This window comes from Neopelma chrysocephalum, unplaced genomic scaffold, assembly GCF_003984885.1.
Source record: "Neopelma chrysocephalum unplaced genomic scaffold, ASM398488v2 Primary Assembly neopelma1_147, whole genome shotgun sequence".
In the NCBI taxonomy this organism is placed as follows: domain Eukaryota; kingdom Metazoa; phylum Chordata; class Aves; order Passeriformes; family Pipridae; genus Neopelma; species Neopelma chrysocephalum.
This window is the reverse complement of record NW_020897809.1, coordinates 1724207-1738525: the sequence shown is the minus strand read 5'-3', so window position 1 is coordinate 1738525 and position 14319 is coordinate 1724207. Positions and strand designations below refer to the sequence as shown.

General features: G+C 40.3%; 1 protein-coding gene across 3 annotated transcripts in view; it reads left to right on the top strand.

Annotated features, from left to right (window-relative positions):
- PRKCD (protein kinase C delta) overlaps window positions 1-14319 on the top strand; it is a 59261-nt gene that overhangs the window by 28057 nt on the left and 16885 nt on the right. For 2 of the 3 annotated variants that reach the window (XM_027701025.1, XM_027701024.1), the window contains exons 2-4: window positions 3467-3601; window positions 7693-7892; window positions 9155-9215. In XM_027701025.1, the coding sequence (XP_027556826.1) occupies window positions 3487-3601; window positions 7693-7892; window positions 9155-9215 (376 nt within the window). In that variant the 5' untranslated portion in view covers window positions 3467-3486. Of the gene's footprint in view, window positions 1-3466; window positions 3602-7692; window positions 7893-9154; window positions 9216-12317; window positions 12451-14319 lie in introns of those variants that run through there. The other variant, XM_027701026.1, reaches the window with a different exon arrangement.

Below are 14319 nucleotides of genomic sequence, written 5' to 3'. Positions count from 1 at the left end.
GATGTTACTTCCTGCTTTGTGTAACAGTTACAACCGTGTCTTTGTTTCTGGGTCATGTTAGAGCTGGTTTGCCCTCACTGTTTATAACCAGGTAGAATTACAGCAACAAAGGAACCCTGGCAAGTGCCGCCTTGGGTTGCAGAGCAAGTCCCTGATTGCTGCTGGGCACCACTGGAAGGAGAGAAAGTACAGAATTTAACCTTTGTCTCTTCAGTCTGCGTGAAGATTTTTAATCTAATGTGAATCTCATGCTAGCAAATCTTGATAAAATTCTTCTTGGAATATTTAAGATTTTAATTTGCTTTGAAGATTTCTTTAAAACTGAGTGTTACATCCTTGTTAAAACTGAACATTTGTTCATCCAGCAGATGTTGACATTTGATGATGTGAAGATGTTTCCATTTTTCCCCCTCTCACTCTGTAGTTGATAGTAACACTGATTTTCTTTCAATATTAAATAGTAGAAAGCTCTGATTTTTAAAGCTGCATGGAAAGTACTGTGGATTTCATAGAATCTATCCCAGAATGTAGAACATGGGTTGAGTTTGCAATAGAGCAGATCAGGGATCCTTGACAAAATGAACATGGTGCTGGACAGCATCCAATGGTGTGCTCTGAACCAGTGGTGCCACCACCATGTACCTCACAGAGAGTAATGTTGCTGGAAGGTTTTTCCCTTAGTTTTTTTTCAGATAGCATGTGGCTTTGAAACTGTTTGAGATACTGAACCTGTCATTTAGAATAGCAATGCTCTTGGAGCTCATGTCTCAGTTTTTCCACCATTTGGTTTGGATAAAATCTGGCCTTTAGGGAAGCAGTTTGGCTTTAATACTTCATAGCTGCAATGCAGATTGTATGAGTAGATTGTAAAATTTCCCTTGATTTTTATATCAGTTTCAGTTCCTGACAGATTCAGCTCCTAAAACAAGACTCAGTGCTTGTGCTGTCACATCTGTGACAGTCACAGAGACTAGAGAGGGACTCTTGTCTAAAGTGCAACAAGCAAAGCTTATGTATTGCTTTCAATGTTTTTGCTTTTCAAATGTGAGAACACTTTTGGATGAGTGTATTCTGCAGGGATTTTGAGAAACTTTGTTGAATTAAAATTAATCTCTTTCACCGAGTTTCGCTGCCAAAAACAGTTTTAGTGGGGTATGTTTTTGTTTACAGCAGTGCAGCTGATCCTTGTCAGTGATCTCACTGCACATCTTAGCGTAGACAATGGCTGGAAAATATATCTGAGGAGCAAATTCAAACCCTCCTTTCTCACTTAACCTCCCTGTGTCACAGTAGAGTCTATAACATATAGTGAGAGTTTGCATGCAGACATTTAAGATCTCTACTTCTGTGAAAAAAGCACAGTATATAAGGGTAGAGAAACTTGGCAAGAACAGGTAGCTGTTGAGTTTGTTGTGTTTGGGGTTTTTTTTAAAGCTGTTGTTAAATGTAAAAGCAAACAGTTATCTTCTAGTTTTCGCTGTGACCTTGGACTTTGAACATCATCAGAAACTCTGGGATGTTGGTGTTTTCTCCTAACTGCTCAACTGCTTGTGTGTAGCATTTCTGAGAGAGAAAAGGGCATTTGAGATGCACTGAAGCTGAGCACAATGAATACAACAAATACTCATATTCAAAACTACGAAGCAGAGTTGAAAATGTGGCCTTCACATGTATTTGGCCATTGAAAATGAGAAAGGTTGTGAGATTACTCAACATGCATATACATTGTACCTGTTCCTATTGTATCTTAATCTGGAGTTAAACTAAGTTGCAAAGCCTTGTGTTCTGTTTCAGGACTAACGTTGGCTTGAGTCAGATGGGCTGAGTGAACTCAGTGCAGTTGTTAGTTTAGCTTTGTTAGTGTTTTCCAATTTTTTGTTAGTATAGTCCCAGACTTACTGTAAATTGTGACTTCTAGCTGGGCTGTCCCTTCTAGCCAGAATTATCCTGCAATCCTGCGATTCTGTCAAATAAACTTTCCAGTGGGAGCTACACGCTGACCTACCCAGCTTGTTGCTACCTATGGCCTGGTCGAGTCTTCGAGCTGCTTCCCAGAGGTGAACAAGGATGAAATCTGGTTTCTTTTACATCCATGCTGAGTAGTAATGATATGTGAGCTGGTGCTGGCAAGTCATGGCTGATCGCTTGGGGGTAGTTCTGAACACAGTGAGCACGAGGCCCCTTGAGCAGCTGAAATATGTTCCTCATTACAGCTCTTGATGAGCGCTGTGCTTTTGTTGCCTTTGTGAAAGTGAGCTTTCAGATGGAATTTGTTAATTTTTACAAAAGCTGTCTATTTTTCTTTCTTTGTGAGGTCATCTCAATCTCCAGTCTCATCAAATGGTGCCCCAAGCTGCAATAACCAGCGGATTAGTGTGGGAGGATTGTTGCTTTATTGTGAGTCTGGGTGACCGTTCTGCATGAATGTGAATTACAGTCCTGGCTTTCAGTTCTTCGGAGGGATGAGCAGTGGTGGGTGCCAAGTAATCCTAAACCTGTTTTCTAACTCTGTCTTACTATTACAGAAAAGAAAGTGGAGAAGCAGTCAGTTAATAAAAACTAGCTCAATAAATGTTGGTCATAAAAGTTTTCTATTTATTATAAATGGTCTCCGCATGGGGAGAGTGTGTGATGTGCAAATGCTGGTTTGCTGCAAAGAGTCTTCATGTCAGTCTTTTAACTAAATGACTGTATGGGCCTTAAGAGATAGAAGAGGAATGTTAATTGTTTCTCAGGTCGATGTCTGTACATTAAAAAAATGCTGGCATGTGCAGGATTGCTTGAAGTGTCCTTCCTAGTGCTGCCTGACTGAGCTGGTTAACAATCTGCAGTCAAAAGGCCAGCTCAGCCCAGTTTCAGGTCTTTATTTTTTTTCATCATCTCTTCCTGTTACCTTGTTAACTCTTTTCTCCTAATCCCTCCTTCCCTGCATCCCTCCTCCTCTGATTGCACTAACATTGCCTTGCTATCTAATGACTGTTTTCTCTTACCTTTTGAATAAGTAATTTTTGCTTCACAAAACAATATTGACATACAAGCTACAGAGCTAACTGTTGCTGAAGGTGCTGTGAGTTGTAAACTGAAATTGCTCTAAGTTCAGAAGCTCTTAAGAATGAGGGAAGACTGTAGTGAAACACCTGTTTGCTGACTTAGATATTGCAGATGTTTTGAACTTTGGTGATTCCTGACACTTTAAAAGAGGTGACACAGTGGTGCTGGTGCTTCTTCCCTCTCCCTCTTCTCTTTGCCTGGTATGTGCAGGTATGGAGGCTCACAGTTGGATCACTAGCTCTGGATGCTTCCTAGGATTAGTACACTGCCACCTGAAAGCAGTGCTTGAATAGGAGCCATGGGGTTGTAGCCTCAATAGAAGCTCTGATGGCTGCTGGGAAATGTGTGTCACTCTCTTACAAGTCTCAGACCAGGTCTTTTATTGAATGATTTTTATTTATTTATTTCCACTTAGATTGTGCATCACTGTGAGCAATGGCCCCCTTTTTACGGATATCCTTCAACTCCTTTGAGCTGGGACCTGTGCAGAATCAAGGAGAACAGCTGCAGCCTTTCTGTGCTATCAAGATGAAGGAATCATTGACTACAGGTGAGGTTACAAATGGGGATGCTTTCCTGAATATGAATAAGTTTTGAGAAATACTCTAATCCTTCTTAGTCTGTGAATGGTAGTGAGTCCTGCTGTGCTTGTCGTGCCAAGCACTTCAACATGAGCTTTTCTTTCAAAATGGAAGAAATAACAATGGTGGTTCTCTACCCCCACCTTAAAACAAGACTTCTTTATTAATGCTTTCTTGTCCTGTGGCCAGGGAGCTCAGCACTTGGTAGGGTGATGTCTAAGATTTCCAATTTCTTACTTCACCACCAATGCAATTATTCACAAAATATGCGGGGAAGCAGGTGAAAAGTCACTTTGGCTTGGGTTAAAGTGAGTTGTGAATTTTGCATGAGCAAGGTTTGCAAATGTTAAATAAAGCAATGTCCTCTCCAGCTCTGCAAGTGCCAGACATAACTGAGGCATTCTGGCACAATTGTTTGCTTGTAATTACTTGCACCCAAGATTATTTTAGCACCTCTCTATTTACTCAGACTTCAAAGACCTCATCTTTACAGACACTGGTCCAAAGGTTTATAACATTTTGTGACATTTGGCTGGAATACACCACTGTAGCCAAACAGGATAAGAGGGGATTGCTGGTTTGGGTTAGATCAAGCAGTTTAATCCTGCAGTATGGCTCTAGGGCTTCACAAAACATCAAAGAATGCAGGAAAGGGTGAATTTTCTTCTTCCTCACAGTGTGATTGGTCTTTCCCCTTATTCCTGAGGGTAAAAGCTGTGTTTAAACTTTAAATACAAGGCATGGTGCCCTTTCCAAAAAGTGTTGCCATCAAGCAAATGTATTCAGCTCCAAAGAAGCAGTTTCCTGGCCTGTTGGGAGAACCTCTGAAGAAATGGTGTTGAAGGTATTGCAGCTGCCAGAATGTGTGGAGAGGTGAAAGTGATCTAAATAAATCCTCCTTTTTTTTTTTTTCCCCTGGCCATTTGCTTTTGAAAAGTAGAGTTGTGCCAACATTTCCCCTCTTTGTTTCCATGTGTCTTTGAGGCACTAAAAAACGGGGGAGGAGAGGACAGTGAACCTCAGAGAAGTAAGTGATTGAGGTAATCAGGAAAACAATGTGATGCTTCTGTTGTCAGTTTGACAAGATAGCTTTTTGTTGGATTTGCCTGCTGAAACATGATCAAGGAAAAGCTTATTGTATAGGAAGAAGGAAGTCATATTGCCTAATGATTAGGCATTAAGCCAATTTGCAAACATGTGACATGTTTTGGAGCCAGTGGTATTAACAGAGAAGCAAAGGAGGCCTGAACATAGGAGGGGTAGGAACAGTGCTCTTAAAGGCTGTTCTTTGCTGAACACTTAACTGTTCATTTGCAGGCAGGCAGTGTGATCCATGACAGATCTTGATTAGTATGATTTTAATTGCAAAAGCAGCATGGCCAGGCTGGAAGTTGTTGCCGGTAATTCAGACGCCTTCTTTGTGGTTTTACATAGGGTAAAAATTCATATAGTGACTGATCAAAGCAGACCTTAATTGGGACGTGGGAATAAGCAGAGTCCTGTGAACACTGAAATAGTTCTCTCCCCATCTAAGAATCTTACAAGGAGTATTACCAACTCTCCTACAAACTGCTGCTGTTCCTGCAAACCCTGAATTATTGTCAAAGGTTTACAAATAAGTGCAATTTCTCCTATTCCCAAGGCTGCCTCCTGTGCCTTTTTGATGAAGGGGTCTGGCTTTAGCAACCCAAAAAGTAGGCCAGTGTAAAAGCCTTGCTGTGCAGAGAACCTGCTTTTAATCCCCCCTTGCATTCATTGTCCATCCTAATATTCTCTAAATTCTGTTTTGTTTGAGCTCTCCCTGTGTATTTTTACCACAAACAGGGAAGTGGTTGTGCCCCTGCTCTGGGCACTGGAGAGGCTGCACCTCAAATCCTGAGTTCAGTTTTGGATCCCTCAGAAGAAGAAAGACATCGAGGTGCTGGAGCAAGTCCAGAGAAGGGCAACAGGGCTGGGGAAGGGCCTGGAGCACAAGTCCTGTGAGGAGCAACTGAGGGAACTCAGCCTGGAGAAAAGGAGGGAACCTTCTTGCACTCTACAACTCCCTGACAGGAGGTTGTGGCCAGATGGGGGTCAGGCTCTTCTCCCAAGGAACCAGTGACAGGATGAGAAGAAATGGCCTCAGGTTGTGCCATGGAGGTTTATATTGGATATCAGGGCAAATGTCTTCACCAAAAGGGTTGTCAAGCAGTGGACCAGCCTGTCCAGGGAAGCAGTGGAGTCACCATCCCTGGAGGGATTTAAAAAGACGTGCACATGTGGCACTTGGGGACATGGGTTAGTGGTGGCCTGGGCAGTGCTGGGGTGATGGTTGGGCTTGATGATCTTAACACTCTTTTTCAATCTAAACAATTCTATGATTCTATGATAATATTTTCACATTTTTCCATAGTATGGGGCTCTGGAAGTAGGTTTGCACTGTGAAGGATTTGAGGTTTTTCTGTCTGCAGTTTCCCAAATTCAAGAGAGAAGCTTTTGACTGAGGAGGAATGCCTTGCAAGTTTGCTTTGCAATGGAGAAGGTCCTCAGGTGGCCATTTCTGAGCATTGGGGAATGTCCTTTGGCAGGTAGCTCAGGTCTGCTGTCCAAGCTGTGATTTGCAGTGCTGCTGTTGGCAGGAATTCCCTAATAAAGCAGTACAAGGACACAATTCCCTACTCTTGTTTGCAGAGCTCAGCACAACTGAGTGGAATAGTCCAGCAAGCTGTTAATGAGTGAACACTGAATTTGCCTTGAGTTTCCAGGAAGATTTTAAAATATTAAGGTTCTAACAGACCACACTGCAGCTTCTTGTGGAAGGGTCCAACTATTTAATCTGCTTTTCTATTGCCTTGCTATCACAACAACAAATGGATCATTCAGAGCTGGAAAGGCACTTAGAAAGCACTTTTATTGCAATGAATGATCTTGATAAATAGGAGAAATTGTGTAGAATGTAGAAAATAATATTCATTTTCCTGCGCACAAATGGAGAATAATTGGCTTGGCAGCAAATCACAGAGAAAAACTGGGAGGTGCCATTTGTGTGCCAGGGTCACAGGGAAGAGCTGGATGTGATTGCTTGGAAGGCAACATCATTTTGGATGTGTTGATGGGACTAAGAGACCCAGATCTAGAAATATGCTTGTTACAGATTGTGCAGTCACTGTTTTCTCTGCCTGAGGTAAGGACAGGAAGAAATTAGCTTAATGGGTAGCAAGAGAGACTGAAGCTGTGTATTAGAAGCATAGAATACCAGGCATGAAAGGACTTCAAGGATCATCTAGTCCAACCTTTGTTGGTGAAAAGAAAAAAAAATCTATCTAATAAAAACAGTGAAGCATTGTAAAACTCCTAACAAAGGAGTCTGCTGAGATATTCTTGTGGGAGATTGGGTAAATGTTACCAAAAAAAAAAAAAGAAAAATACTTTTTTGATGTTATTTCATCTTTTTTCTTGTTCCTTAATGACACAAGGTCTGCATGTGCTAGAGAGGACAGATAAGGCCCTGAAATGTCCTTTAAAAAGTAGCAGTCATGGTATAGACAGAGTACAATGTCAAGGAGAGTGACTTATCCCAACATTTCACTTGTATTCATAACTTGGAAGTAGATTAATGAAATGTGAAGCCTTTCATCTCTCAGACACTGGTCAATTTAAACTGGGTCAGTGTAAGGTGTTCCTTAATTTATTTTAGAGCAGTAGGTATTCACTATGATCAGATGACACATCATTGAGATTTATACCAGAAAGGAGCCATGAAATATTCCCTGTACAGTTGTGACTGACTAAACCAGCTTCTGAAATTCCTCAATGGGGTTTGTACCTCCTGGTCTCTGGCTACATGTTAACACCTTCACTGCCTTTGCATGCCTGTTTGTCAGGGTGAGATTTGCCTTCCAAGTCATGAACATTTGAACTGAATATTTAAACTTCATCCCAACCACAACAAAAGAAATAGTAAATCTGCTTTTAGTATCAGTACAAGTATTTTCTCTTTCATTTTGTTGAGTTTAAGAACTAGATCTACAGTATTTGATTTTACAATTTCTGTCCTCTTCGGGGTTATTTTGGCTTTCAGAGAGAGGAAAAACTCTGGTTCAGAGGAAACCTACCATGTATCCCGAATGGAAGTCGACGTTTGATGCCCACATTTATGAGGGCCGGGTGATCCAGATTGTGCTGATGAAAGCAGCAGAAGAGCCACTGTCTGAGGTGACTGTGGGTGTGTCGGTCCTGGCAGAGCGGTGCAAGAAGGGCAATGGCAAAGCAGAATTCTGGGTAAGGGAAAAGGTCAATTCCTCAGAATTTCTTCCAAGCTGAATGAATGCCATACGCCTTTTCAACTTTAAGGGGTTTAGATTTTCCTAGGTCAGTAGGATCTCACTGGTTTGTATTCACCTGTTACACTTGTTTTTTTTCCACACCTTAACTTGAATTCTGAGACAAGAATAATTATTCACAAGAGAAAAAACTAATAGTGGTCAGTTTTAGCCAGTTCAGTGATCTGAAATCCTCTGCTTATTATCCATAAAACAGGTGCCACGTAGACATCATCAGTGTTAAACTTTCTCTGTACAACCTGTCATGACTTGGACAGACCATCATGGCCAGCAAGGAGATGTTAGTTCAGTTAGCATATAGCCTGTAAGGTTATTTTTGTGTGGAGAGACAGCCCAGCAGTAGTAGCTGTAACTGGGGTCTTTGCCTTCTGGGAACTTTGTTGGGCAGATGTTCTGAGTGCCAGACGTTGCCTTAAAGATGAAAACTTAGTTGTTATCCCAGTAGGATGATGGGATTTGTGGGGATATGTTCATGGGTGTATCTAATCTAACTGTGGTTTGGTTTTATTTGGGGGTTGGGTTTTTTTTTCCCAAAGTTGTGTTTAGTGCAACCCAGGGATACTTTGCTCTGTGCTGAAGTGAAGCTTGAATCACTCTTTCATACTTAATGGTTTCTTATCTTTTTTAAAGGCAGCATTTTAAGAATTAGTGGCTACTTTCTGAGCACAGGAACTGACCTCAGCTATTGGCTTAAAAGACACTTTTTTTTGGGTTTGCTGGTCTGTAGAATTTGCCACAGAAACCACGTGCAATGGTTTGAGGGGGAAAAGAAAACAAATTTTGATGATACCACTTTTTTTTCATTACAGGCAACAGCATTTGATATCACTATGGTTTGTACTCTCTATAAACATATAAAGGATTGTATAGACTTTTTCTTTTAAAACTGGGTTTCTGTGCAGATTGAGTTTACTAATATTAGAAACAGAAGCCAACAAACTTCTTTGCAGAAAGGGGAGAGGGACATGCAGAAACAATGTGAACTCTGTGCCGAACTCTTGGGTAGACATCAAAGCAATACACATGAGTAAAAGCAAGAGAATAAAAGCCCCTGACTCAACTGCAACAGTGAGATATGGAAGATGATTTTAAACAAACAGTTATTGAATATTCTGCTCTGAGTCCCTAGAAGGAGCTGTTTAAATTCCTAAGAGATTCAGTCAAGCACACACTTCACTGTTGGTATCTTTCTTTCCATAGCTTGACCTACAACCTCAGGGGAAGGTGCTGATGGCTGTGCAGTATTTTTTGGAAGATGCAGGTAATGTGAACTGTTTATTTTCAGTCAGTTATGTGAAAAAAGGTATAATTTTTACAGTCCTTTTGCAGAACACAGGATGTAGCTCACAAAAAAATACCACCTGGTGTACTGAGTAGAATTTTCTGATGTTATTAATTTGTTTTCTGGGGGTTTTGTTGTTATGTGGACACATGGTTTGATTTGTTCATATCTAAATGCCTTTGTGCCTCTAAATGCTGTTGCATTTAGACACTTTTGTATCTTTGATACGTCTGTCCTCACATTTTGATGTGATAAAAAAAATATCAGTTCCTTTTTATATTTTTTTTTTAATGGCCAGTCTTCGCGAACGAAGATTTGGGGAAAGGTCTTTTTACCTTTCCAGCCTGCGCAATGGATTTTTTAGGTGAGACACAGCCTGCGCTGAACTGAGCCCACCCTTTAATCCTAAGGTTCATCTGCCGGGGCCAAGCAAGCTTGGACAATGGCAGTGAGGTCCTCAGGACGTAGGTTTGTTTAGAGTGACCTTCTCATAGATGGATGGCCTTACAGGGCTAACGGGCTCCATCTGCCCGGGGGACTGGCTGGGATTCGAACCTGGGTGGCAGAGGTGAGAGTCCTGCATGCTAACCACTAGGCCACCAGGGGTCCCCTCCTTTTTATATGCAAGGAAGTTAAATCTCTTATTCTAGCTTATGTGGGAAACTTTCTTTTGAGTATTGGAGAAGTGGGTCTGAGTTTCTTGGGATTCAGACACTAATCACCGGAAACTGACTGTAGCAAAGAATGAATGGTTTAGTGTTCAAATGCAAATCTAGTCAATGTTCTGACAAACGAGTTGAAAAAGTAAACAGGCTGTTTATGTCAGAAGTATACACACACTCTTTGGAAAGCAACTAGGAGGGAAATTAAGTACAATAATAAAAACAAGTATTTTAGCATGAATTTGTGTATCTGGGATCCTTTTCTAAAGGAAATGCTGTAAACTCACAACTTGCTTGGGTAGTGGTTACAACTTTCCCATACTAGAAGTCATGACACCATTGTTTCTTGGGAATAATATTATAATATAACTGCTCTGCCATATTAGTCTGTCAGTCTTATGAGGTTTATTACTATGTGTTTATAAGTAATAAGTGGAGAGAGTAAGCAGGAAGTTTTGAAGCATTGGTGGTTTCTTTCCCCACAGATACATACAGGGAGCACAGTTTTGCTCTCATAGAACAAGTTAATTGTGAAGGTATCATACATTTTTGTACCATATGGGCAATCTGTGTAGCAGATACTAGAAAAGCTACTGAAGATAGAATGTGATGTACAGTACATGACATTTCAGAGTTGACATTTTATCTCTGTGATGGCAAAAAACCCTCAGCCTATATACTTGTTATTTTGCCTCTGAAAAGTTGACTCTTTAAAGCAAAATTTCAAAAAAATGTGGAACTTTTAGGAGTCAGTAGGTAAGAGTGTTTCTTTGAAGGTCCAAAGCTTTCTGTTTATGCTGCAGTAGTACTCTGGTTTGCATTCAAACTGTTGTGGGCCATTATATTAAAACACCTTAATCTTGGTCTTTGTCATGGTTTCCTGTGCAAGGCTCTTTCAGAGGGCAGTGGTATCATTTAAAAATAGATGCAATGTTCTTGCAGTTCTTCTCATTGCCTTTATTAGGGATTGCAGATGGTTGTGGATGAAGCATGAATACCAAACAGATCATTAATTCATGCAATCATACTTTAATTGGCAAGTTAAGATTCAGCTGTTATTGTACCTTTTCCATCTTTACTTTGCAACAACTTCCTATTTACCTTCTGCTTTACGTAAAATTAGTCACTGATACCTTTTTGTTAACTAACTCACATAGGTGGTGGAAAACTGCCATTCAAGACATTTCAGTACATTTATACATCTACGTTTTTGAAGGAAAGTTACTCAATCTGATACTTGATGTGAACACTGCAAATATCAATACATTTTAACATACTACTACTCCTCAAAATTATAAACCTCCCTCATGTTACCGCTAAATAGGCAAACATTGATTTGTGGCTCATCACTGAGCTGCTGTAGATGTTTCCTCGAGTTAAATTTGCAGTTACCAGTATTAGATGAGAGAAGTTTGTTAGTGCATTACAAGGATGTTTGTATTAACCTCCATTCTTAACATTGCTAAAACCCTTAGTTAATAGTTGAATGCTCAGAGACAGTTCACATTCCTTCCTATACAGATACCAGTTTGTTCTCTCTCTGACTTGCTTTCCTATACAGAACTCTATGGTTGCTGAGTTTCTAAAATACTAAAAAAGGCTTGTTCTGAAGCTGGTATTGCAGTTGTTCCCTAGTTTATTCAAAGGTATTGCTACCATTAGTATCTTTGAGTTATAGGAGCTACCTTTTGTTTGAAAATCTCCAAGCACTTTGCAAAAGTCACTAATTCTTTCTGTGGCTTGTTTTACAAACTAAAGCTGCTGTTTTTCAAACCTTCCTTCTGAGTAGCAAAACACCCTGCCATCTTTAGAGAAAACTGCTTTCCTCTGCTCCAAAGGTACAGGGCAGTATTGAGAAATGAGTGTGTTATCACTCCATTAATAGGTATATTATTAGAGAAGAAAAATCATGGAATCATGGTATTAAAATTTCCTCCATGATAGGCTACATTGAGACTTTTCATTTGTATATTGTTTGTGCAGACTGGGGCCTGGCCAGTTAATTTAGGGCTATATATGAAAAGTCTTCCAAGTCTTAGAGGTCTTTTTGCTTTCTAGACCCTGTAAAATGGGAACTGCAGAGCCTTGACTTAGAGCTGTCAAAGAAATTTTTTTGTTTTCTGTCCTGTGATTTGAGTATAAGCTTGTGCTGGAAATTTTAAAGTTTTTTCTTCTGGTATGTGAAATGTGAGAACAAAGGTGTTGACCTCAATTTCAATTTCAGAACATTGTTTTCCTTCTGTCCCTCCTTCTCTAGTTGTAGTATTGAAACTAGGTTATAATTCTCTAAAGCAGCTTTAGTTTTAATAGGTGGGAGTTGCAATACGTTTAATGCTTTGCTTGATCTTTGTTTATTCAAATGTAGTTAATGACCTTATCCAGTAAGAAAACCCAGGACCTCACTCTGCTGAGTGTCTTGTGCAGTGTTAGCAGCTTTGGAAGTGTGCTTGTGTCTTGGGTTCAGTTTCTGAATTGCTGTTTTGCTGGCTTTAGCTTTCTGCAGAAAGGGTTAGTGAGTTCTTTCCTTAAAATGCCATTGGAAGTACCAGAAGGTGAGTAATTTGTGTGTGAACTTTTGATATCTCAAGTGTCTGACCTATGGGAGAGGAACATGAACCGTAGATTTTGAATATGTTTTTCTCTGTGTGTCAAGATGAATGTTGGGGAAGCATGAGATTTCAGAATTTTTCTGAGTTACCTTTGAAAAATAATAGGGTAAATAACAGATTTGCTATCACAGTCTGCATATGGTCTAAATTAAGATTTGAAGAAAGGTTCTCTATGGATGAGGTGTATTGTAGAAGGATTGTCACATTATTAGTATGTAACTGTGATGAGGGCTGAAAAGCCCTCTTATAATTGTACATGGGGATGTTGGTATGATTTGATTATTTAACTGAGAAAATACTATTTCTAGAAATTTGGCAGATGTGGTGGTTGTTCAGTGGCACCTAGCATCTGTTTTAACCTGCTCCTAGAAGTGCAATTGCATGAATTTAATAAAAACCTCTTCTGGCTTTATTTTCCGATTTTAAGAAAATGAGACATTTGCAGATGTGGTGATTTCATAAACACCAAGTTGGCGGTGTTTGTGGTTGGTAAGGTAGATAACATGCTGTGTGGAGCAGAGAAAATTTGATATAGTTCATATGTTTGGTAGAAATTTGACTTAGAATGCCGTATGTCTGAAGGTTAGTTTTACTGTGCCTTTGTAATTTGAAAAAGAAAAAAGAAAAGTTATTTTGTAGTTTATTCCCTGTTTTACCACAACAAATGAGATATCAGGTATCTCTGCAGAAGGGATATATAAAGCACTTACTGAAGTGTAAAATAAGAAGTGCTCTGTCCGCTGAGCACAGGCCGTGTTCGCGCAGCAGCTCTGAGCGGGTGTGAGCGCTACAAAGGCTGCAGTGTGGGGGGGTTTTATCCCTGGATTGAAAAGCAGGGCTTGTTAAAACTCTGGTGTTTTGTTTTAGCATTTTTCTAGAAGGTCGTTGACGTCATTAATGACTTGGAAAGGCTGGATCAGCAGAGACACCCCTAAAGCAGCTGCAGAGCAGCCCCTCAGTGCTCTGTGGTGTCGGCCAGGACAGCAGGAGGTGCTGGCTCAGGGGCCAGGCAGGACTTCACTGAATTGTGCAAGGCCAGGCTGGACAGGGCTTTGAGCAACCTGGTCTGGTGGAAGGTGTCCCTGCCCATGGCAGGGCAGTGGAACTACATGGTCTTGATGGTCCCTTCCAGCCCAAACCATTCTGGGATCCTCTTCAGAGGAGCCGGCAAGAAGCCCGTGTCCCTCAAGTGTCGCAGGCTCTGCAGAGCAAAGTGTAACTTATTTGTTGTGTATCTTACAGTGGAAATGTGCCCACTGTCACATGTAGCGCACACACCTTTTCACGAGGTGCTACTAAGAGTTTGTAACAGCGTTTTTGACCATTTGTGCTAAAGTTTGTTGTATAACTGCATGGCGTCGAGATAGATAATTTGATATTATGTGCCAGCCTTCAGAGACAATAGTATTTGCCTCTACAATAAGCAAATTATTGGTATTTCTACTTAAATATCAGCAATGTAAAATCCACAGGTACTGAGAATGAAGGAGAAAGTTTTGTTTCATTTAAAAAAAAAAAAGAAATACAAATCACTATCAATACTCTGTAAATGAAATGTTGTGACGATCACAGAGACCACAATGATTTAACATAGCGAGTTCATGTCACAGAATTGTAGGCTTTTGGGAAACTTTTATTTCTGTAAATTTTTGGGGTTTTTTTGTTTTTTTTTACAAAGCAATCCTCTCCAGGACCAGGTTAAAGAGCAGCTTTCCTCTGAGACAGTTCATGCTAAGAAAGTCTCCTATGTGAGGAACAAGCTTTCCCTTTTAATGATTGCTCTATGAGATTAATGTTTTTCTTGACCTGAAG